The following is a 24,180-nucleotide window of genomic DNA, read 5'->3' on the forward strand; positions in this document are numbered from 1 at the left end:
GGAATTTCAGGGGAGAGTGAGGAATTAGTTGATTTTTAGATAAATTAATTACTACTTTTATTCCTAGAGATAGTCTGAAGATTACTAAATACCCAGATGCATCCACAGATTCAGTTGAAATTTCCTTTCTGGAAATGAGGAAGAAGACATGCTCTAAAACATGACATAAAACCCCAGATCCTGACTTAGGCAGCCCCACATTAAAACCAAGAGGTTTGCTTTGTGGTCGCCTTAGCGGTGGCTGTACATATGACCCATGCAGCTGCTGCACCATTCTTCTTGCCTGCTTCTGTTTGCCTGATGCTTTCTTTGTGAACTCCAGCAAATGGCTGCTGATAAAATCTACTCTCAAAAGGGCTTGGAGAGCAAATGCCTGTCCATTTTAGTACTCTGATGGATCAGAGGGACAGATGAATCTTTAGGTACGATTATATCCTCTACAGAAGACTCTAGGACAGTCAATATGGAGAGGGAAAATAATAGGTAAACTTATTATACACTTGCCTAAATACGAATACATTCGATCAATCTACTGGAAAATACCGTGGAATGGGGTATCAGAACAAGGAAAGAAGCATAACTTGGGTCTGTTTAATTTTAGTTTTGAGTTTGAAAGTCTTGCTAGCACTTTGTAAAGAGAAGAGACTGTCCCATTTGATGTATATGAGTTTGATGTTGCTATCTTTGCTTCTCTGAGTAATGTAATCCAATGTAACAGTTCATGAGAACTAAGGTAAGACACAAAGGGCTCCAAAGAAAGTCTCTTTGAATATGTCTTGCTGGGTCAGTCTGGGGCTCCTGCAAAGGTCTTTAACTGATGTTCTTTTCTCGATAGTTGGATGCTGACTTCTTAGTAGCAACTGAACAGCAGAAAGTACTTTAAAATGAAAGAACAAAGCCTGAAGGGCTACTGCTGTTTCCGAAGTACTCTCTTTCAAACCAGAAAGCTTGGTAGAAGTGAGATATGCAGGCTGGATTCCCCCTGCCCTGTGGACGGGCCAAGGAATAGTGGTGCCAGCTGCAGTCAGATTTTTTTACATGCTCCATGATCTGGAAGACAGATAACTGGGAATGGTTGATTAATCTGGGTATTTGTCTTTGTATGGTTGGAGACAAGGAGACGTTGAATGCAAATTCAGAGTGGATGGCAGTAAACTGTTGTTTTAGCTTTTCTTTCCGTGGAAAAGGGGCCATAATTTTTAATGAGAACAAAGGTTATACAAATAGATCTTGAATCACCTTCATGTTACATTTTTATTTTATGGCTGATGTTAATTAAATTGCTTTAGTGAGATACTCTGAAATGTAGTATGGAGTGGAATATATACAGTATGTACATATAGAATCACAGAATCATAGAATAGTTTTGGTTGGCAGGGACCTTTGAAGGTCATCTAGTCCAACCTCCCCGTAGGGACCAGGGAAATCTCCAACCAGATCAGGTTGCTCAGAGCCCCGTCCAACCTGGCCTTGAATGTTTCCAGGGATGGGGCATCCACCACCTCTCTGGGCAACCTGTTCCAGTGTTCCACTACCCTCACTGTAAAAATTTTTTCCTGATGTCTAATCTGAATATACCTGCCTCTATTTTGAAAACATTACTCCTTGTCCTATCACAACAGGCCCTGATAAAAAGTTTCTCCCCATCTTTCTTGTAAGCCCACTTTAGGTACTGGAAGGCTACTAGAAGGTCTTCCCAGAGCCTTCTCTTCTCAACAGGCCCAGCTCTCGGCCTGTGCTCATAGGAGAGGTGCTCCAGCCCTCTGATGATCTTCATGACCCTCCTCTGGACATGCTCCAACAGGTCCACATCCTTATGTTGGGAGCTCCAGAGCTGGATGCAGTACTCCAGGTAGTGTCTCATGAGACTGGAATAGAGGGGCAGAGTCACCTCCCTCGACCTGCTGGCCACGCTTCTTTTGATGCAGCCCAGGATGCAAGGTTTTTTTTTTGTTTGTTTTATTAATATTGGTGATTTCTGTCAGTACTTAAGAGGACACTGAAGATCTGGGAGTGGGTTTTCCAACAATTGCAAGATATATTTTGAAACATCACAGAAAGATTTTTTGAATCTGGGCTGACCTTACTGTCTTGGGGAGTAATACTCCAAACACAATGGACTGAATGTCAGCATCTTTGTAGGACAACTACTCCTGGAAATTTCTAGGGTTGGTCGTATGGCTTGCTAATAAGAGATATGTGATTCCCGTTAACATTAACAATTTGAACTTAGTATCAGCTATATATATCATATACTCTTGTAATTTAAATTGTAATGGTGTACAACAACAGCGATAGCTCAGTGAAAATGTATTTAGAAAAAAATGCATGTGTTAGATTAAATTATTGATGTAACAAAAATCTTTAGACTGCAGGTATGTTGTGTTGAATTTGAACAGAATGAAGGCCTGGGAGGAATATATAGTCTCTAATGCTGCTGGACAAGAAAACTTTTTAGGCATAATGGCATTGTGATTAAAATTCGTACTAGTCTTTTACTGATGGTCCTGGCTGTCCTCTGTGCAGAACACTTCTAAGATGTAGTTTGTCATGACATAGTTTCTCCAGCTTTTCCCCCAGCTTACTCACGATGGGAAGAGGTTTTCTACATAGCCAGGAGAGCTTTGTCAATGCCTAGTTACCCTTGTGCCCAAACTCCTGTTTTTTGTGCTGGCTTGCTTGCTTACCCTTAGCCTTACTCATCTCCCAGGGCGACAGTGCGGGCTTGCCAGACTGGAGTTGCCCTGAACAGCCAGCAAAATGGTTCAAATTAGGGCTACTGTTTTCAGAAGCTGCCTGTGACATTAAAGGAAACAGAATTTGCCTAGTGCTAATCACTTTGGAAAAGCCATCCTCCTTGGAAAAAGCATTTTAATTCTGAATAAAACTTTGGGTTGGCTTTTAGCTCATGAATAGCACTTTATTCCACTTCGATAAATTTCCATACCGACAAGTAACCACATCATGCCATCGCCTTATGTAAGTGCATGGCAATGTTCCAAGTTAATTTTGGCTATTATTTCCGCAAATGCACAGGACAGGTTTTTGTAGGTATTTGATTCCTAGTTAGGCAGTGCGTTGCAGAGAGGGGCTGCAAAACAACCTGGTAATTATCTAGGCTTCATGGACTAGTTCTGCCTTCAGATACTGACAGTATCCCAGGTACTTCCTTCCTGACTCCTCCTGAAGAGTTTGCTTCTTCAAGGAGCATGTGACACTTGAGTGTTGACAGAGAACTGAAGAGCTAGAATTTTATGGAAAGGGTTAGGAAGCAACACTGCTTTATTAACAGGGAAAGTTCAAGCAATTAAAAGTCACTGAAGACAAATGCCCTCTTATCCTACTTGTACTCTCCAGAGTCCGTGAGGAAGGGATGCTTGTGTGCAACCAGGGAAACAAATTTTCTTCTTGCACCGGGCCCCTGATTCAGGAAGTCTACTTTCTGCTTGGACAACTGAATGAAACACCTTGGACAACCGAATGAAGCTTCTGATGCTACTGTAAGATCACTCCCAGCACTGTCCCAACCGGGAGTTGCATGCCCTGTTCATGCGCTGCCATTGTGAAGGTGAACTTCTCCATCATGGGTCCCCTTTTTAAGACTGTATTTGAATAGAGAATCCTCTTCATTTAATAACCCTCTTGTTGGAGTTGGAGGCCTGATAAAGATAGGAGTTCATAACCTTACCTGGAAGCCCCAAGTTGTCATATGCTTCTTGTGGGATTGTTAAGAGGGCCAGTGCTTAGATAACTGTGTCTCTGAATACTTAAATATCTTTAAATTCTGTCCCTGGGGTCACTGAATGTAGTGCTGCGTAGTTTCCGAAATGCCTAAGTTGTTGCTATAAATGGAGCATGGTTGCTTAAGTCGTTCTGGTGCTTTGAGAGTTTTTGTACCCTCAGCTTGTTGGCCAATTAAATAAGAAAGGTTATTTTGTTGCAGATGCTTTGTGTAGGCTATCACTCAAAATATTAACATTAGGAAGTGTAGGCTCCTGCCAGATTTCTCTTGACATTTTTTATTTAGGGCAGAGAAAAGCAGATTGAGGTTCATCATTTAGGGTTTGATGGAAGGCCCCCTCTCTCTCAGTGCTCTGTTTCTATACAGCAATCAAATCCCACATACTGTACTATATTCTGCCAGGAAGTCTGCTAACCTTTCATGTAATATGTAATAGGTTTTATAGCCAGTGCTGCAGAAATGTTTTCCATGCAGGAGGATTTTCAGCTATTTTTTTCTGCTGCCTTGGTAAGATTTGCAATGGTTCTTTCTACAGTGCCAGATGTTGAACGTAAAACAGGAAATTATGTACTGTTCTCGTGCTTATTGAGCAGAGAGAAGAATCTACTTTTAAAACCTATCTGGGAGAGGTTGCTAGAAATGCCAAGTTTAAAGAGACAGATCAAGTACGGGAGATGAGAAGGCATGACAAAACTTGCCTGAATGTGACGGTGAATGCTAAATCTCAACTGAAACACAGTTGATGTACTGACATTAAAGGGAATGCACTGAATATATAATCATTGTGGATATATGCATGGGGTTTTGTATTGTAAGATAATCAAATGAGTAGTTCTTTGTACGTACATTTACTGACACTGATGGGAATCTCAAGAGAGCTCTAATGATCTGTATTTAAAGATATATCAGCCCAATTAGGTACTGTAGTGTTTGTCTGTCTGTTCCTGAAGGAATGCAATGTCAGAATAATATTTTGGATAGCAATTCCTTGGGATCCTTAATCTACACATCTTGAAGCATTTTACAAATACTAAGCACTTAATTTAGTAGCATTCCTCTGGGCTGTCTTCACAGGAGTGGTGATGCACTGATTATAGAGTTCAAGTTAAAGAGTCCCTCATGAATAACTGTGGTGCCTAACTGATCATGCCTGGCCTGTAGTTTCTTTCTACTTCGCCTGTGGCTTTTTCCTGTCAGGTACTGAGAAGCAGCAGTTTGGCCACCATGCTGCCAAGGGCCTCCTGCTGTCCATCAGGCTGTTTCAGCGTCAGCAGGCTGAGCTCTGCCACCTGTCCACACAGGAAGAGAGTATGGCCCGGGCTGTGTGACAAGGGGCCACCACAAAGGTTAGCCTCTGGATGCTGTAGCTGCAGAGGTTTGACCACTGCAAGGCATAAGAAGAGAACCATAAAGGAGCACATCAAACGTAGTATTAATTCTCATTAGTAAGCAACGCCTAACATGTGACACTGAGAATTACAGTTCTAAGGGGATACATCTTTTATCTTTCAGAAAATTCTAAAACATACTGATAAATTCAGAGATTGTTTGAGTCAGGCTCTTTGGATCATTTTCTACTAGACAGAGCCACTTTAGGAGCTGTTTATATGCATGTGTGTTACTGTTCTTTGTACTGATGGTGAGACATCTAGATATAATGTAGCTCTGTGCAAGTTAGAGAAAAGGCAATCAACTTCTCTACTGGGACTGCTGCTTCAAAAAAGAAAGTGTCAGTTGAGTTCAAAGTCTTGTCACTTTTACCTTTCATCTTCTGGTAGCTTGAAACAGCTTTTCTGGCCACCATCACCTCCTTCTGCTGCTACTATACACTCTGGAAACCTCTCCGGCATTACATCTCTGTTGCTCTAATTAACCTGATACATGAGCATTATTTGAATGTCACATCTCTTGGAAAAAAAAGCCACACTGGCATGAAATCAGAGTAACACGTTGGTGGATCAGACCCTTAGTTTCTGTCTTGAGGCAGAACAAACCAGCAGGCCTGTGCGGGCACTGTTGCTCTTGCTTGGCATCTTAGTCAGTTTTACATGTGCTCTTTTTTACTCACTTCTTAATTAAAGTGGCACCTTCAGACACTTGTAGCATTTTCCTTTCTAAGAGGCCAGATTTCATCCATGCAATTGTTGACAAATGATTACCTATTAAGTGTTCAGGCACTAGCACTTTTTTCTCGTCTGGATTTTCCCTTTGTTTCCGTTTGCAGGATGGATGAGCTGTACCTGAAGCTAGCACTACTGACCCTCGGTGGGCAGTGCCGTCACTCAGTAGGTCTGCAGGCCTATCTACACTGCTCTTTCTAGTCATGTTGGATTTGTAATACCTGTCAAGTTTGCTAAACTTAGATGATGCCAGTGATGTGAAAACTTTGTGATTTTGCTGTGAGAAAATATCATCAGTTTCTCAGGACAGTGGCAAGAGTATGTCATACCTGTTTCATAGAGCTTTTGTTTACTGCTCTTGGAACTTAATGTGTTTTTCTAAACTTTGGAGGTGAAAACAATTTCTGAAATTGTTATGTGATTCTTCTGTAGCAGCGAGGCTGCAATGTGGGCCTTTTAAGTTCCCTATTGGTAAGGCAATGCAAAATAGCCTGGGAATAGAACAGGGCCAAGACACAGCTGGAACATAGCCTGTCTGCATGCGGCCCTCCCCAAGGATGAAATTTCCCATTCCCAATGAACAGGAAATCTCCTAAAGGCTACAGAGTAGCCAGACTTCACATTTCCCAGTTTGAACTGGTCTGGGTTCAAGTATCAGTTGTGGTTAGTGAGTGGCATACTTGGGAATGCAGCAGAGATCTCCTGGGATCTAATCTTCAGTACTGGTTAGTGGACAATATGCCTTCCTGTTGGAAGATGAATGATCATTAGTGCTATTGCAACAGATCAAGGAGTACAAATCAATTTTGCTGAAGCCAGTGAAACTGTTAATTTAAGTCAGCCGAGGATCCATTCCAACACAGGTGTATATAATGGATGTTAACTCCATAGGCGTTCTGCAAATAATAATCCTATATAAAAGACAGAGATTACAGTGGCTATCTTCTCTAAAAGACAACAAGATTTTAACATAAATCTGAAGTTTATAAAACTGAAGAGACAGTATAATGCTAAAATTGCATTCTGTGATGCTCCCTAAACAAGCAGCTAGCAGTATGTAGGGGAATACTTGTAAATTGAAAATTAGCCAGTTAAATATGTTAGCCATATGTGTACAGCTTCCTTATTCTGTAACACTGAGTTCCCCTCAGCACTGTCAAAGGAAGACAGATCAGATAAACAGCAGTTTACCATGTGGAAAAAATATATATATATTATATGGAAAAATATTTTTGCCTTTTTTCTGAAGTGTTTGATTCTTATTATAATACGGTTTGCAAAACTTGTCTCTAGTATGGTATTAGAGTTGTAAGAATAAGAGAAGAATTATGTGAAGTGGATTTAGATGTGAAGGCAGCTTTTTCTCTCTATTAATGAAACCTTTCTTAAAGTCTATTCTATAATTGCACTTGTGGTTTGATGTCTAATGCCTTGTTCTCATATGCAAGTCATTTGATTCCTCTGGTGCCTCGTAACACTCAAGAAGCATGGACTCTTGCAGTGTGACTCATGCTGTAGCTTATTTTACTGCATATTCGATATAAAGACTTTCTTTGAATGGTGAGTGGATACACAGCATCAAAGTGACAACAACAAGCTTTGTCTGTCTTGCTTCATGACAGAGAAAGAGCCCAACAAAAATAGAGTGAAGTGTAGGTCATTGCAAATTAGGAAGCCCTTCATTTAAGAAGTGTTCTCACTCTAGTATTACCAGTGACCTCGGCTTGTCTTCTAGAGGGACTGAATGTCTCATCCCAGTATGGCAATGCACTTGCTTAAAGAATTAATCGTTCTTCTTGCTGTCTGGAAAAGGATGAAGTATAGCAGATTACTTCTCAATAAAGCTTGCCTCTTGTCTATCAGGAGTGTGTAAGAATGCCCATGTGTATTTTTCACCACTGCAACAGCCGGTGCTAGCAATGCATTCCAAGCCAGAGCTGCCTGTTTCGGATGCTTAGCACCTTCAATACTGGTGTCCACAAAAACCTGAAAACTTGCAACTTTAGGACATCAGTGCATGGTCATAATGAAAACACTTAGAAGAACTGCTAATAATAAGAATTGAAGTTGCAGAATAACTTTGGGATATCAATATAATCAGAGCCAATGAAAATGACTGAAAAGTTTTTTCTGTGAGTGGAAGGACTGAAAAAGCTTATTTCCTTTCCATTTCTGCTCTTTCCTGTCACCAATACTTACCGTAACTTCCATGATGTATCTACTTGATGGTAGACCATATATGTGGCATTTGGAATTACACCAGTGAGGATCAGCCAGCCAGTGTGTGTGTACACACTGGTCAGCTGGCCGTTACCCAGTGAATCAGGTGACAAAGAGCGCTGCCCTCATTTCCCTTAGTAGTGCCACTATATTTGGGACCTCTTTCCTATCACTAATTTTTATTTAGCTTCTAGGACCTTATTTGAGCCCTATCTCAAATTTTGTTAACATTTTTCCACTGGAATTAAGAAGCTACGGGAAGAAGGGAGAAAAGGAAGGAATTTCCTGCCAGGCAACGCAGTTACCTTTCGTTACGAAAGCAGACCAGTAGAACAGAGTCTTTGTACCCACATGTGAGTATAGAAGGCCTGGCGCATTGTGACTACAATTACAACATAAACAACCATTAAAGTTTGTTTGGGTGTGCTTTTAATGAGAATGTTGGGAGAATTATCAGGGACTGCTCAGTGTAAGAGAACTGGACAGAGGGATGAGTGTACAAGATGTTCTCTCCTCAGCTGCCACTGTCGAGCCAGAGCCAGGGTTATTTACTGCATCCTCCTGGCAAGGCCTTTTAAAAAGAATTTTGTAATGTCCTTGTTGAATCTCTTTGAATTTTCAAAATGTACTCATGCAGTGTAAGTCTTAAACAATCCATTCATCTTCATTTGATAATCTACAGAAATGATTTAAAATCGTAGTGCAGTAATATTGTGCACTGTTGTTTTCTGTCCTCTACCGAAAACCAATTTAGTTTGCTTTCCATGTAAAACCAGCATATTTATCTAGAACTGATGTTTGCTTTGTGTAAATATTATCCCTTGTAATACGTTGTTGCCTGTGGATTTGGAACAAGAGGAGACAGGATTCATGAGAAGCAGGTGGTGGGGCCTCCCTAGCACAGCCTGATTTTATTTTAATGTTTTTAATTAATATTATTAATATTTATTTTAATACCTTTTCATTCTCGTTTAAAGAAACAAATAAAACATGATTCCATACAGGAGAAGTAGGAAATACAAAGATACCTAAGAAGTGAACAATTTAAAACAATGGACTAGAAAGATGTTTTACTTTCAAAATTAATGATCTACTGTACGTCCTGGCTGTATTAAACCATCTAGTGGGGTAGGGTGAGATTTCAGTATGCTAATGAAATTGTTTTCAGCCGTGTGTGAGGGGGTACCCAGAAGAAATGGCTATTTGCTCAAGTAGAATGGAAACATAAAAGTTCAGAAAATTGTTTCAGTTCCCAGTGAGCTTGCTATCAAATAGATAATTTTTAAATCCAAGTTTAAGTTTTAGAATATGCTTTTAAAAGCCAGGTCCTTCAGAATGGCAAACTAAGTGCCACGTATGTTTCACTGAGAGCATCCTTTAGCCAGTTTGATGGTAGTTGTCTTTCCCCCGAGACGCCAGTACTTGGGCAGTTGTGCTGACAGCTTTTGGGTGCTCCCGCTTGGCAAATTGTTTCTGGAGGAGTCTTAGTGCAGGAATCAGCTTTTCTCATTGCCCCTCAGATGTGGAATTTCCTTGCCAAATTGCCTCACAGAACTGCTGTGTTGTTATGCACGTAGTATATGGCCAAGTTTAGTGGTCTGTTAGTGAGCCTTCAGCACCCACCTTTCTCTTTCTCTTACAGTGGGTTGTTACAGTCTTCCATCGTCATCATTTGTGTAGTACTTCCGCGTAAACTTAATAGTAATCTATAGTAGTAAATAGTAAACTCTATAGTAGTATACTTAGTAGTAGTAGTAGTAAAAGTAGTAAACTTAATAGTAATCTATAGTAGTAAATAGTAAACTCTATCTCTTTGAACCTGGTCATGTCTAGTTAAACCTCTGTTTGGGGTAGTGTTGGCTGAGTTTCTGTGTTAGTTGCATCCCTTTTTGGTGGTATGCCTTTAGTGCAAAAATGTAACAAATGTTTTTCCGGATGGCAGAGTGTTTCCTAAGGCATTTTCATTTCAGCCTGTGGGGGTCTGTCCTATGATGCATGCCAAAGCTGTGAACTTCTTGTTCTCAGTTACCTCATGCTTGGATGCAACCTTACTTGCTTTATATGAACAAAAATCCCTGATCAAACATCCTCTTCTTGTATTTGGTTAATTTGTGCCATTTGGCACCTTTTCTGCTGTGCCGCTTGCCTGCTTGCATCCGGTGCGCTCCTTTCTGGATGGGAGGAGAGACAGACAGGAGCTGGCCTTTCGTTTTGTGCGTAGCACTTTACAAAGCTGGACTGCCATCAGGCTGATTTCAGGGCTCTGTTGGACAGAGGAGACTAATATGATGTTATACTGTTCTACTTCCACCCTTCTTTCTTTTTCTGGGAAGATTATTATTCAGTTTAGTTCGGTACTTTACCCGTCATTATCTTGTGAGTTGTCTCCATTTTTTTCATGTTCCTCTTTTTTCATTTTTCTCTTTTGGTCATATGTAGGTTCAAGCTTAACAGCTCTTTACTAATTTTCCCACTTCAGAGAATCTACAGTTCATCTTCATTACTGTGCCCAGCTGCATATCTCAAATGCTGTTTTAATCTTGATGATAGATAACATGACAGATCATAGTGAGAAGGAAGGCCGATAATGAGGAATGAAAATCAAGGTGATGACTTTTTGTGATTATATATTGTACTATGAAAGAAACTCCCATTCAAAAAATAAATAGAAAATGGGCTTTTTAGTACAAAATTCCTGTCCGCAATGAAGTGTCAGCTTAGTCAAACTGGGCTACATGCTTGATGCTCGGCTTAATTGGAAAAACCCAAAATTTTAGTAGTTTTTAAATTGTAACCAAAAGGTTTTGGATTATTTTTACCCAGCTGAATCAATCTGGGAAAATATCCTGTAATTTCTTTAAACAAGTTACTCCTCAGAATCGCAGAGCAGTCTGAACTCTGCTTAGCTTATACTATTTTAATCCTTTAAAGTTCACATTTGCTATCCTATTTTCTTGTAATTTTGCTTATAATTGATATCCTGGTGCCACAAGATAAAAAATAAAAAACATAAACAATGCTTCACTGTGGAAAATAAGACTAAGCTTGTGATTGGAAAATAGGCACAGGCTTGATGTTGTATTATGTGCTGTTCCTCTGGATCTTCAGAGTTTTTAAGCCTAAACTGTCTCAAGGACAGACAGATTTAAGGAGCCTAGCTTCTGCCTATTGTGAAGTTGCTTATCTATTTCTAAGACATCAGCAGGTAGAACTGCTTCTTCGGTGGCAGCAAGAGAGAGAAGGGAGTTCATTTGTTAGGCATATCCATCAGCCAGTTCACATTGTCTCTTTTTTTTTTTTTTTTTTTTCTTTTTTGTCCTGTAGCATGCCCTCTTCCCTGAAGTCTGTCCACTCTTTGCGATATCTCATCTGTACAGTGGACTGAAGGAGTCTGTTTAGGCTATGTATTGCAAAGCCCTCCTACCCTTAACCCATTGCTCCCTAAAACATTTTCACTTCCTTTGTTCTTATTTCTTGTTAATATTTCTTTCTTTTCTAATGTTTGACTTCCAGTGGGACTTTCTTCCTTCTTTCCTATCCTTCCATGTCTCCATTCCTCTCTGTCCCCTCTTGTGATGAAGTTTGAAAGTGTTTCTAAGGCTGAGGTGAAATGGATGATGTTGTTTTACTTTTTGCTTAAAGAAAGAATCACGTGAGAAATGGCCACAGCAAGACTCTGGGTTAGAGTTGCAGAACAGCATTTGGTGTGTGGGCTTTTTTAGTCTTGGTGAGGGACTGGCAGCTAAGTAAAACGTCTTTGGTTTGATGAAGTCACTTGCACTGACTGCAGTCAGAGGGAAGAACCTTGAAAACTGCCCCATCCAGATAAGGATGTTGCATTGCAGGTTGTTAATGCAGTTTACCTAATCCCTATGTTATGGCACAGCTGAATCACTGTTATTAATATTGTTTGCATTTCAGTTTGGTAAAAGTCAGTCATTCCCATCCAATACGTTTTGATATCTTGAGACAAGATGCTGTTGTACAACTCTGTCAGAAGAAACTGTCTTTCACAGGCCTTTATATGGAGCTTCAGACATGAGGGCCATACGCTGTTGGACTGTGCATGTGGATGTAAGGCAGTATAACTAAGCACTGTGTTACAAAATAGCTGAAATTTTAAATTTCAGTTATTTATAAATAACTGAAAAGTTATTTATACGTGAACTCTAGTGAGGATGTACCAAAAGCAGCATTTATTATACCACACTGTGCATGAAAGGGACTCCAGATTTGAGCAGATTTGTGCTGGCAAGGTAATTCCAGTGGTGCCGTTGCACTGACTGCTGGCTGAGTTACCTGGAGGCCCAGGTATTTTGATGTCCTGTTAAGTGATATCAATCTGATTGCGAGTGATTTTCTGTGATAGAATACACTCCTTTTCATGCACTGGAAGGGAATAGACTGTGTTCAGTCATACTTCCTGAATTATAATTATTTAATTTGTCTTTAGGTTTTCCTCTCTTATTTTGTGTTGTACTTGTTTTGGTTTCACAGCAGTGTTACTGAGGGAGCTGCAGAAGCTGCTTTTATAGCAGCTCACACTGTAATCAAAATAATATTTTAAAAGCATTGAAGAAAGGCTAATGTTATAAGGAAAATTCCCTTGTATGTTTATTTATTTACACTTATGAAATATCCTTGTTTTTGTTAGGCACAATTGAGCAGAAACAATCACTTGGAGGAATTATCCATGAAAAGGAAGCCTTCAGTATTAGAAGAGTGTTGGAAGTTGATGTGTGCTTGTTTCTGCGAGAAGCAAAAGCATGGCATTAGACTGACCCCACTGAGGGGTTAAGAGGTTTATATTGATTATAGAGGAGTTAATATTTAACCTAGAGTTTCCCTCCAGATGAAAACAAGTTTCTAGACCAACATACTTCTGTGCTTAGAAGTTGTAAATATGAAAAGCAGAGTTACAGATCAGCTCACCATTTTGCTTTTTCTTAATTTACTTCAAATCTCCTTGTAAAAAAATGTAAGGGAAGAAAAGAAGCTGTTTGTGAACAACGGATAAAGCCACTGCTGCACACAGTGTCAACATAAGGCCAATGTGTCACTTAAGTTGCACTTAAAACCTATTTTTAGGACTTAAGTACTGCACAGACCTTGTGGTGATCTTATAGAATTTCATTACAGAGGAGCATGACTTCAGCCCACTGTCAGAGCGCAACTGGCGCTGGGAGGTTTGCAGCTTCTCTCTGTCTCAGTGGTACATACCTAATTCCTCATACATTTCTTCAGATGAAGCTTTTTTCATAACATTCATGCAAAGATATGTTGGTCATGTGTATCAAACCTTCTTTATTTGCAAGGTGGCAATCTCAGGGTGGAACAATAACTTGGTTTAGAGGCTCTTGCTGACTTCTGACTTCTCTGGTGCTCATAGCCCTTGCTTTTTACTTGCTCTGCAGGATAAGATACGTGATTAGAAACAAGACAGGTGTGTTGCTGCAATTACAGAATTTACCCTTCTATCAGAGCACTTCACAAACGTAAATGTCTTCCTGGTGTGACCTTTTGCTCAGCTGAAGCCCTGCTCCAGAAAAATGCTAAAGATCAGTTCAGGGAGGCACACCATATGGAAGACAAAGTGTAGGAGGCAGCCCATAGCTGCCCAGGCGAGGGGCTGAGCAAAGCCAGCCTCATTCTCTATTTGTGAGTCTCCTGTTCCCTGTCTCTGATCTTCCTTGGACTCTGTCTTCTTGCATAGCACACCCAGACTGAGCTCACCTGAAAAAGCGCATCTTTCCTTCTCCCCTCAGTAAAATACTGTATCTGAAAATAAGAGGTGTGACTGCCTGAGGGTAAAAGGAAGTATTTTATGCCCAGAGCTTCAGGAAATTGTTCTTGGAACAGGTTTCCCTTGTGCGTGACCCATGAGATTATTCCAGACTTAGCTTCATCTAAGTGCTGTTGATGTAGGTTTGAAGGTTGGTTGTAGCAATAAGAAAAAATATGTTAAAACAATACCATTTTCCTAGTAGTTCTGCTCTTTGTTTTTGAGACATATCTACTGGCTTTCCTAATAAAGATGCAAGTTTTCCATTGTTAGCATCGCAGAACAGTTTGAAGAGGAGTGGGGTTCTGTTCTGCCACTTGCATCAGTCAGAAAATTCCAGCTAAGGTGTGATTTGCTGCCTCTCTCCAAGTGATAATGAAAGGGGAAGAAAGGAGAGCACAGCTTGATTTTCTGATCTTTTATTGAGTTTGAAGCACTGCCGCTGACAGTCGTCATCATCTGATTTTAAAGTGAACGAATTCAACACAGATATCACTGTGAAAAAGTAAATATGGAATTGTATAATGCTCTTTTTCAGCCTCTTCTGAAAACTTGAACTTCACGTTAAAGGCAGTTAAATTGTTTTATTTTTTTCCCTATAAATATATTGTCTATTCAGTTACACAAGTGTAGTAAAAAAGAACACATAAATCAAATGGATTGTTTGTTCTTCTTCGTGTATTTTCTTTGTCCTCTTTTAAGTGTATGCAATCTTTCCCACCCCTCCCAGCCAAGTCCTGTCTCCACCCAACTGCATTTCCTGACTAGATTCCTCCAGGAGACAGAACTGAGGACTGCATGATGTCATTTCTATATTTAAATTAGATGGAGCAGAATAGGCTGTGTAATTTGTTTAATCACTGCTCATGCTATAATTTCCTTGGATTTGATTTTTTGCAGTGCAGTCTTATCTTCAGGTTTCTATCTGGTAGCCAAGTCTGCTATTTGGCATGATTTCAGGGAGCTGGGTGCATTTTTCTTTTCGACTAAAACTCAAGGGGATTCTGTGATCAGGCACATTCTGCGCACAGAGCTTTTCAAGCTCAATAAATTGATTTAAGTGGGAATGTGACAGAAAAATATATGCTCCAAAACAAAGAGATCAAATAAAGTCTGAAGCATAGTTGATTAGAGCCATGCAGAAACATTCAGAAGGTGATAAATAGGTAAATAAATGGGAAAGATGCAGATTCATCTGCTGTTATATAAACTGTACTAATTCTGGGATCAGGATTCAGCAATTTCAGTACAGGCATTTCCTGTAGTTATTTTATCTAAATATGACTAAATGGTACTTCACTTCTGCTATTTCCAGCCTTGTCTATCTCATTTTAATGACTTGGTAGACTGACGTATACAAAACAGTCTCTCTTTAGTAAGACCTTCACATGGTTCATTTTCTACTTTTCCGCAGTATGTAAAGATATGTTTTTGCTGTTGTAGCATTATTTTTTCTTAATTTGTCTTTATCCTTTCCTTTAGAAATACCTCAATTCTGTTCTCTTGTCTATACTGTGAGTGACAGTGAATATATATATTCTGTGAATGACAGGCAAGTATTTAGTAATATCAGGATACCTGGTGTGAAGCACCAGCTTCAAGGAGTGATTTACCATGGGTCACGACATTTTTGTGATATCCATTTAAGTGGCATTGATCTCAAATGTGTGGAAAATCTCTGATTAAGCTTGCTTACAACAAATAGGCTTACTAATTTGTAAAGTTACTATGAAGGCAGTATCCGAAACCAGAAGTATGCCAGAGTCTTCTGTGGTTCTCAGCACATACTATCTGGCAATAGCAAGTTCGTACTTTGGTTTCCCCTTTGTAAAAAGATTTGGGGAAAAAAACCAACTATGAATATGATTATCAGTTATTTTTTTGTGTGTGTGAAATTCTGTAAGAACATTAGGCGCTTTTTATTGGAAAACACTAATAGTTAGCAGGTAGATGATCTGAGAGTTTACCTGTCAGTTAGTTTAGTGAAGAACAATCTTTGGAGCATCAGATCTAAAGGCAAAGATCTAGACTTTGAGACAGCAGTCTCTGCTTGATTTGGTGGGTAAAAAAAGGATCCAGATATCTTCAGGGGCTCTTTCACATTTCTCCTTATTGTTCTGGAGGAAAGAGGGGAAGAAACAATGTACCATGAGAGTGACGCACTCTTGTGAGTAATGCTCACAGGGGAGGTGGTTCGTTGCCAAAATGGTATGACTGGCACAGCCAACTTAGAGGAAGAGCAGAGGTGTACTGAGAGCATCACTGATCAATTATTTATTGTCAAAAGAAAATAGAGAAGCTGGCCCACATTGTCAAGCTACAGCATATATTCACCAAGAGAAACTGTTACAGGAGTCTGGACAGCTAGTACAGGAGGATTACACAACTCACATAACGGTTGAAATAACAGCATCTAATAAAATAGTCACACAAGGCTTTGAAAAGCATGTGTGGAAAGGGCACCTTGATATTTGGCCTAGGATTTCTACAACTGAAATTAATTACTTTGTGTTACTCCCAAGTTTGCAACTAATTCAGGCTCTGCCACGTCAGCTTCTCTGCTGCCAGTGGTAGGCAGAACAGGAGGCAGCAGAAGTGCATCTGGTCAAAAGTGACACTGTGGATCCAGACTGTGAGTGAGGGAGAAAGGGAGAGATCACATATTCAACTAGGCACCTGTTGTGGTCTACAAAACCTTCTCCAGTGTTACAAGACACTCACTTCCTAGTATCTGGCCACGTGTAGGTTTACCTTGTGATGCAGGAGCATCAGAAGCCTGACTTGACTCCCTGGTGCTGCAAACCTGGATCCTTCTTACACAGCCCATCAGAACTGTTTGCTGACTGGAGAACTGCTGCACTTGGAGGACTATCTGGTGTGGAACCTGCGTTCAAAGCTTTCTACGCAGAAGGTCTTCCCTTCGTCAGTCTTGAGTCTTTCCCTTTAGAGTGCTGTGGTTTTGCTACACAATGCACATGGAGGACAAAAAAGGCTCTATTTTCTTCACATCTGCCTGGCTTGTTCTGGTGTGTTTGTATTGTATTGGTGTCTTTTTTTTTTTTTTTGCTTCTTCTTTCCCTTTAAACAGATATTAGATCTTCAGTACTTGCAAGCAGCAGAGATTAACTACAAAGACATTTTATATACCCTAGGTATGCTAGAAAAATTTGTAAGGAATTTAGAGATAGATTGCATCAAAATTATAGTAATTGCCGTTCTAAATATTAGCATATAAAAATATACCAAATCATGTTCACAGAGTAGAATAAAATCTATTGTAGCCATGAAAACCTCTGAGACTAACTGCAGTTAACTGCCAATAAAATCTAAATAAGAGCAAGTGAAAGAACACACTGAAAAGCCTGACAATGAGCGGCCTTAAAAACTGTTGGTATGAAAATTTACCCACAGCATCGCCTCAGTAAGGCAAGTGTGTGTCTTTCCTCCTTTTCTCCCATCCCCAGCTGTTCCTTGTCAGCACTCTTCTGTGCTTTAGGCTGTAGCAGTGGCTGAAAAGGTCGTGTTAATTTTCACCACTGCATGGATATGAGGTGGTCAGTAACTGGAAGAAAAAATATTGTCTTTATTACTTGTGCTGTCAGATTAGATGCAGAAAGTGTCAGATCTTTAAGCTGTTGCGTGATAGAGTTTATAAATTGGTAGAAATCTGAAGACTGATTGAATAGGTCACTGAGTGTAGTTTTAAAACCTGCTGTCATGTTGGATTTACAGAACTTGAAGACTTCTGGTAATAAACAAGCTTATGATGATTTGATTGCTGCTGTTGTCTTTCATAAGGAAAGCCTTTCCAGAGTTCATACCACCAGTGCAATACATTTTCAAAGGCCTTTTTAAAATATTTAGTCTGTTAATCTTCAGGATGATTTTAAATGCCATCTACGAGTACAATTTAGCTTACTGCATTTTCTTGTCGTTTGCAGACATTACAGTAACAACATAGGTCTCACAGTCAGAATTGTGTTTTCCTCATTATCTCAGCTTTGAAAGACCTCATGCCTAGAGTTTCATTACTGCATCTGATATTGTGAATCTTCATGCACTTACTTAGGTCTTTCTTTGGATACTTGGGTTTCCCAGCAAATGGTGTTTCCCTGACTTCTTGACAAATAAGTGTCCCTTGACATTTAATTTGGCTGATGTGGTGACACAATTTTAGGTATAAATTGTATCTGCTATGTCAGCTCGCACTCCACCGAGGTATCCTCATGGGAGACCATATTAGCCTTCCCTCCAAATACTCAGATACAGAGGGCATATAGATATATAGTTTCATGTATGCAGAGGTCCCCTGGAGGAGTCTGAACAATGGAGCTTTCCGAGGACATGCCTTGCATTAGTGCCTCTTCAGGTGATGCTCCCTGAACTCCTTCACAGGCAACACTGCTCAATGGGCATGCTGTGATCGGACTCGTAAGTAGACTCGTCCCATGGCAGGGTGGGACCTTCATGTGGAAGATGACAGAGTTGAAGTCCTTGGCAGCCTGTGCTTTTGTCCTGGTGGGCTTTAGCATCCTAAGCGTAAAGTGGGGCTGAGTGAGGTTAAGTGCCGTCTTTAAAGTGTGATGTGCAATTCTGGCTTATTCTACCTGTAGGTATTTTTGTTTAGCTAGGGCCCCAGATCTTTGGGAAATTATGTGGTGTGTTCTATGTTTCATTTCATGAGAAGAATAATCAGGGAAAATATTACTGCCATGCAGTGTATGATTACTGTGAATGTGTTATAGGAAATAAAAGAGAAAATTACTGTCTGTCTACAATTCAGGTTCCTTACCAAGTGTATTAAATGTGGACTAATAGTGTATTTTGGGAAAAATGCTATTTTGGGAAAAACAGAACAAAGAAATGCATATCATCTGAAAAGTGAGGAAGAACAAAAGAAAAAAAAGGGTAACATTTTATTTTATCATATCTCAAATGAAACATTTCAATTTTCCATTTCTAAATCACATTTCAAGACCAAATGCAGTAGAAGGTAGAATAAAACTTTTATCTACTGTTTGAATAAAAAGTTATTTCAGCCCCTTGTGGCATGCTTTCCTTTTTTTTTCATTTGGCCAACCAAAATTAGTTTTTCCCTTGTTTTATGTGTGTGATTTAAACTGAGAAAATAATTATTTCTCATGTTCTTCCTCTCACTGAATTCCAGGGATAGGGCTGGATGCAGAGTAAGGGAAAGTGAACGGTTTAGGAAAGAAATAGGAGAGTTTTATCCTCAAATGAAGTAGCATTTATTTTGTGTGACTGACCAGGGATATAACATAGTTATGCTCCTACGAGTTTTCAGCTGGATTATGAGTGAGATTTAAATAATATGTTACTAAGCTTTAGGATGTAATAGCTTGTCTAAAAATAGGATTGGATTATTAAGATTAATGTAATCTTTGTAGCTTTTGTTATAATTTAGAATGCAAGACACTCAGTCTTTAGTGCTAGAATTGATGATATTTTCATATCCATTTCCAAGTAGAAGAAATGTTAAAAGGATAATTCAAACATCTGTTAAAATCTAGCAGACAACGTTTTAAAAGTAAATACATCCAAACAGCTCCGTAGAGTAAAGCTTTTCAATAGAAACTGTACTGTGAGGGAAGTTTTCTGTCTCAATTGTTGTGTGTGCTTAGTTGAAGCTGACATGAATTTCAGCTGGTTGGTTGATCACGTTCAGCTCACTGCGTACCCTCAGGACCGCACACCACATTTTATTTACACTGGTCATCAGCATCCCTATTGCACAAGCTTGTTTGCTGACAGTTCCAAAAGGTGATAATAATTCTTTACCCTTAAGCATAACAGTAGTATAGTATCCTTGAAAACAAAAGTGTGTCATGTATTCATTGAATTACTTATATTTGATAAAAGGACATTTTTTTCCCTTGGTGTTATTTTTTAGCTTCTGTGAATTTCTTAAGCCCTAGACAGAGCTTTGAACCTTATTGATCATGTCACCAGCACTCACTGAAGCAAAATATCAGTTACTGACATCAGTTACAATTATGTAGTTTACAGTGGTACAAGGGACATTATTTTTACACTTACAAAGTTTCATCTAATAATGGGGGTTGTATGTGTGTGTATACATAACAGGAGGTGCTGGGTTTGTGTATTTAATAACCTTTAGTTTCTGAAAAGCAAACTTAGTGTGTTGGAATTAAATGTTTAGGATTTTTGCACCAAATCCTGTACATTTAAAATCTGACACCAAAATTGTAGTGGTACGTGATTCTCACGAATCCTTAGTTAACAGGCTTGTCTCCATCCTTACAATACAGTAGCTTTCTAGCTTGAGTTCAGCTGGGTAGTGTGGTTTCAAACGAACTTTAAAACAGCCTTTATGGGAAATCACACAACTAAGTACAATATTGACTTATTAGAACGCTTAAAGTCATGCTTTGGGGAAGATGGAGGGAACTGTTTTAGCACAACTTTTAATAAAATAAAGGCAGTGTGCTCCAGTCAAGAAAGCAAGCCTTGTAGCGTTAAGAGTAGAGACATGTCTGACTGGCTCAGATTGCTTGTGTGCACGTGAAACACAAGACAGCAGACACACAAATGTAAATACCACATCATTCGTTGAATGGCTTTATAGATCTGTACCTGACTGAATGTGCCATTGCTGTCTTTCAGAAATATCGACAGTATATGTCTGGACTTCTCACTCCTCCTTATGGTGTTATGGAAACTGGCTCCAACAATGACAGTGAGTATGAGAAAATAGATATCAGATGTTAGAGAGAAGAGAAGAAGGGGGAAGATGAAAGTCCTCTGTTTTTGAGTGTTGGAATTCAAGTGTTAAATTCAATTCAGTATTACAACTGTATTAGTGCTGCATATAGTAGGAAATATTTTGGAACTTGGCTAACTGCATTCCCAACCATATAAAAGTGCGCACAGAGCTTTACACCAATCCGTGCCATGAGCCAGGCCTGTTGGCTAAAGCGCACTGTATGATGCCATGTAACATTTAACTGGTTATAGGTGTTACATGAATTCCATGAACCCTGCTAGTAAAATAAATACAACAAACTGTCTTATTTTTTTAGTTAGAATGGGCTACACAACTTGCTTGGGAACCTCGGTTAGTGCTTGGGCAGACAGGCTGCAGTAAACATGCTGCTATCTCACCTTAGTTACACAGCTAAGTAAGTTTGGGTACGTCTCTGCCTTGTGAGAACCTGTCAAAAGGTGGGATAGTGCTGTAGGCATGAATCCAAGGGCAGCCTTTGGAACTCGTCACTTCTGTAAATCAAGGTACTTTTATTTAGTTGCCAGAAGATTATTTAGTTGCCAACCAGGACAATATGTGATGCCTAGCAATTGCATTTGCAAATTTTGCCCCATATGTTATGTGCTCAGTATGTCCTATTTATGAAACCATAGCATAGCAATGCTAGTAAGTGTAAACTCAGTGTCACATTTTACTCCCATGTACTAAAACACAGATAATATTAAATGAAAAAGTATAAATAATTCCTGTATAGATACTTCAAATACTAAGTTGTGAGAAAGTACTATGTTTAGCAAGCTGTTTGTAGTATTTACACAAGTTAGCGCTTTTATTTTGTGTTCACAGGAGAAAACTTTTGTCTGAGTAAGTCTGGTTTGCTCTTAAAAATCACAGATTAATGTGTATGTTGTCAAAATATTGAACCCTCCAATTCTCTATTTTATTGATAAATATCTCCATTGTTACTTAAAGAATGCACAGTATGTATTTATTTTCGGTATTCTCTTTTTAGGAATGCCAGATAAGGACAGTATGTCAAGCAGTGCTCTTTGCCAAGTTTCTAAAAATTGTAATAAGGTAAATCACAGCTGGTTTTGCCTTTGTTTTTTGGTGGGGGCAGGGGATTTGGTAATGAAAAATACAAAAGTACAGCAATAAATTGAAAAGAACCAGGTGCAAATGCAAAGCGTATGGTTGATGCATGCGAGTGCAGTATACAAATTATAAGGATGCTTTAGACATTTTATCATATAACTGGAGAAAGCAATTGGTTCAGGATCAGCGTTACTAGAAAGTGTACTGCTGCTCAAGTTTGTGTTACAATCTGGTTGTCCTATCTTTGTCAGAAAGGTGCTGAGGGTAAGGAAGAGAAGCAGCATTGTGACAAGATGAGTGCATAGCCAATGGGTCATAAAATTCATAATTAAATTCTATTTTAAGCCTTAACTGAGTTTTAACTGATGCATAGGCATTGTTCTGGCCCTTTGCTCAGGGTGAATTTTCTCCTGTGTTCAGAAAGCAGCTTTGCATCGCTGTTCCCCTTTGTAAAATAGTTCTGTGCCTTTGGTCTCATCAGATGAGGACCCACATGAAAGAATTCATGAATATTTCTGTGCTGGGTTTAAAGTAATTATAATAGTGGGAAGAAGTAGTATCAGGCATTGCTGTAAAGATTAATAACTTTTAGATTTTTTTAATGACAGGGATAGAAAAGTTACACTAATAAACCGATGCTTGGATGTCTTCTTTCTGGACATAGGAATTTAATTGGATGAATTTGTGTGGTGTCTTTAAAAGGTTAAAGGTATTTTTGTTACACAAAAAAACCCCATCTCTTGACAGCAGATAAAGACAATGAATATTTTAGCATGTTTCCTTAATGCAAAAATAACTACTTCCACCTCTCCCTGTCTGTCTGTCCTGTTTCCTCAAGTGTACTGACCTTTCCTGATAGTCACGTTCAGCCTTTAATTGTATAAATGTAACGTTATGCAGTTCCTTTTTCTAGAGTCTTATTCACTGATGCTATACTTCTTCCTGACACAGTCTTATCCTGTATGAAAATAAGCATTTTTCCATGCACTGAGTAATAATTCTTGAGATACTTAAATAGCACCTTTCATTCTCTAAGCATTTTACAAACAGTTGTTAAGTGCTTCTCTAAGATGTTGGCATTTCAATGCTACGCTTGGAGTTAAGCCAGATCAGGAGTCTTGCTTGACTTCTCAATGAAAGCACCAGGTGTAGAATCTAAACTAAAAGATGTATTTTCTGAAACAGATAGAGATAACAAGGTAAAAACATCTGTCTTTCTTGGAAAGTTATATCCCCCAGTAATGGGCAGTGATGCTCAGCTGAGAATGGTATACACTTTCAGGCACAAAGTATTTTAGAAACTGAGCAAAGTTTAGTGATCAATACTGCTGCCAATAGCTGGGCTTTTCTAGCACAAGACGACTTTTCTCACACAAAGTAATGTTCACCTGGGAAGGAGACAGAACTTTGCTGAGGCAGGCTCAAACTGTTCAGTGACTTTTACGGGTCCTTTGCAAACCATATTAACTTCCTTTCCAAGACACATATATAAAACAGCCATCCTTTTCCCTCCCACACTGTACACGTTTCTGTGGAGAGAAGCTGAGAGTAAATATGTGACAGGTGCTTGTCACCTTGTTTAATCCTGGAGGAGCTCAGACAGTCCCATAACAAATGCGGCAGAAGAACCTGCACAGCATAGAAATGGTTAATGAATCCTAGTTCTGTGTTTTTGCCATATGGCCACGGTTCTCTATAATTATGTAAAATGAAAGGTAAGTGCAGCAGAGATAAAAACTCGAGAATTTTGTTTACGGCATGCAAGCTTTATTCCCACAATTTCAAACTGTACAACTGTTATAGCACTTACACACCATGTTGATCTTTGTGCCCTGCAGTCAGTTTGGAATGATCAGAGAGACACTGGGACTGCAGGGCCAGATTCCCAGAACTGTTGCCAGCTATTCAAAATACAAAATAACAGGGTACCAGAAAACAGCCCTGTGTTTGTAGGTTTTAAATATTTTGCTTATTTTAGGGTGATATATGACTGTTAAAATGCCTACTGCATCAGGAAAGGACATTCATCCAGAGAAAGGGAAATGTTTGCAGGACATCTTTAGACTACTTTATATCTTTAGATTGCCAGAATGATGCCTGTGGGACTGGCAGCAAATACAACTTGGAGAGAGACATGCAGGTTACTCTGTAATGTCCAGAAAAAGACTGAGTGAGGAACTTTCTGAGATTCAGAGAAAGTTCCTCTAAGTCTTTCATATGGTAAGAAAACATTACACTCTTAGACAGAAGGAGATAACATAATGTCTTCAGTAGTTCTGATCATAATGATGTGTTTATTGGGGGCAGTGCGGTGGTGTTCTAATTTTCCAGGGAAGTTTTTAACTCTCAATAATTTACTTCAAGAAATGTAATATATTCCACTCTTGAAATTTGAAATGGATGTTTTTTTCTTTTAGCCTGTGCTGAGTCTTTTATAAGCACTGATAGATGATTTTCCGTATTTACTAATTATTTG

General features: G+C 39.2%; 1 protein-coding gene across 3 annotated transcripts in view; it reads left to right on the plus strand.

The window, feature by feature from the left end:
• RAPGEF4 (Rap guanine nucleotide exchange factor 4) overlaps positions 1 to 24,180 on the plus strand; it is a 152,751-nt gene that overhangs the window by 53,474 nt on the left and 75,097 nt on the right. For all 3 annotated transcript variants that reach the window (XM_086750857.1, XM_086750859.1, XM_086750860.1), the window contains 2 exons: positions 20,510 to 20,582; positions 21,622 to 21,686. In XM_086750857.1, the coding sequence (XP_086606983.1) occupies positions 20,510 to 20,582; positions 21,622 to 21,686 (138 nt within the window). The remainder of the gene's footprint in view (positions 1 to 20,509; positions 20,583 to 21,621; positions 21,687 to 24,180) is intronic.

Source organism: Chlamydotis macqueenii, chromosome 6 (assembly GCF_036417535.1).
Source record: "Chlamydotis macqueenii isolate bChlMac1 chromosome 6, bChlMac1.mat, whole genome shotgun sequence".
Taxonomy (NCBI): domain Eukaryota; kingdom Metazoa; phylum Chordata; class Aves; order Otidiformes; family Otididae; genus Chlamydotis; species Chlamydotis macqueenii.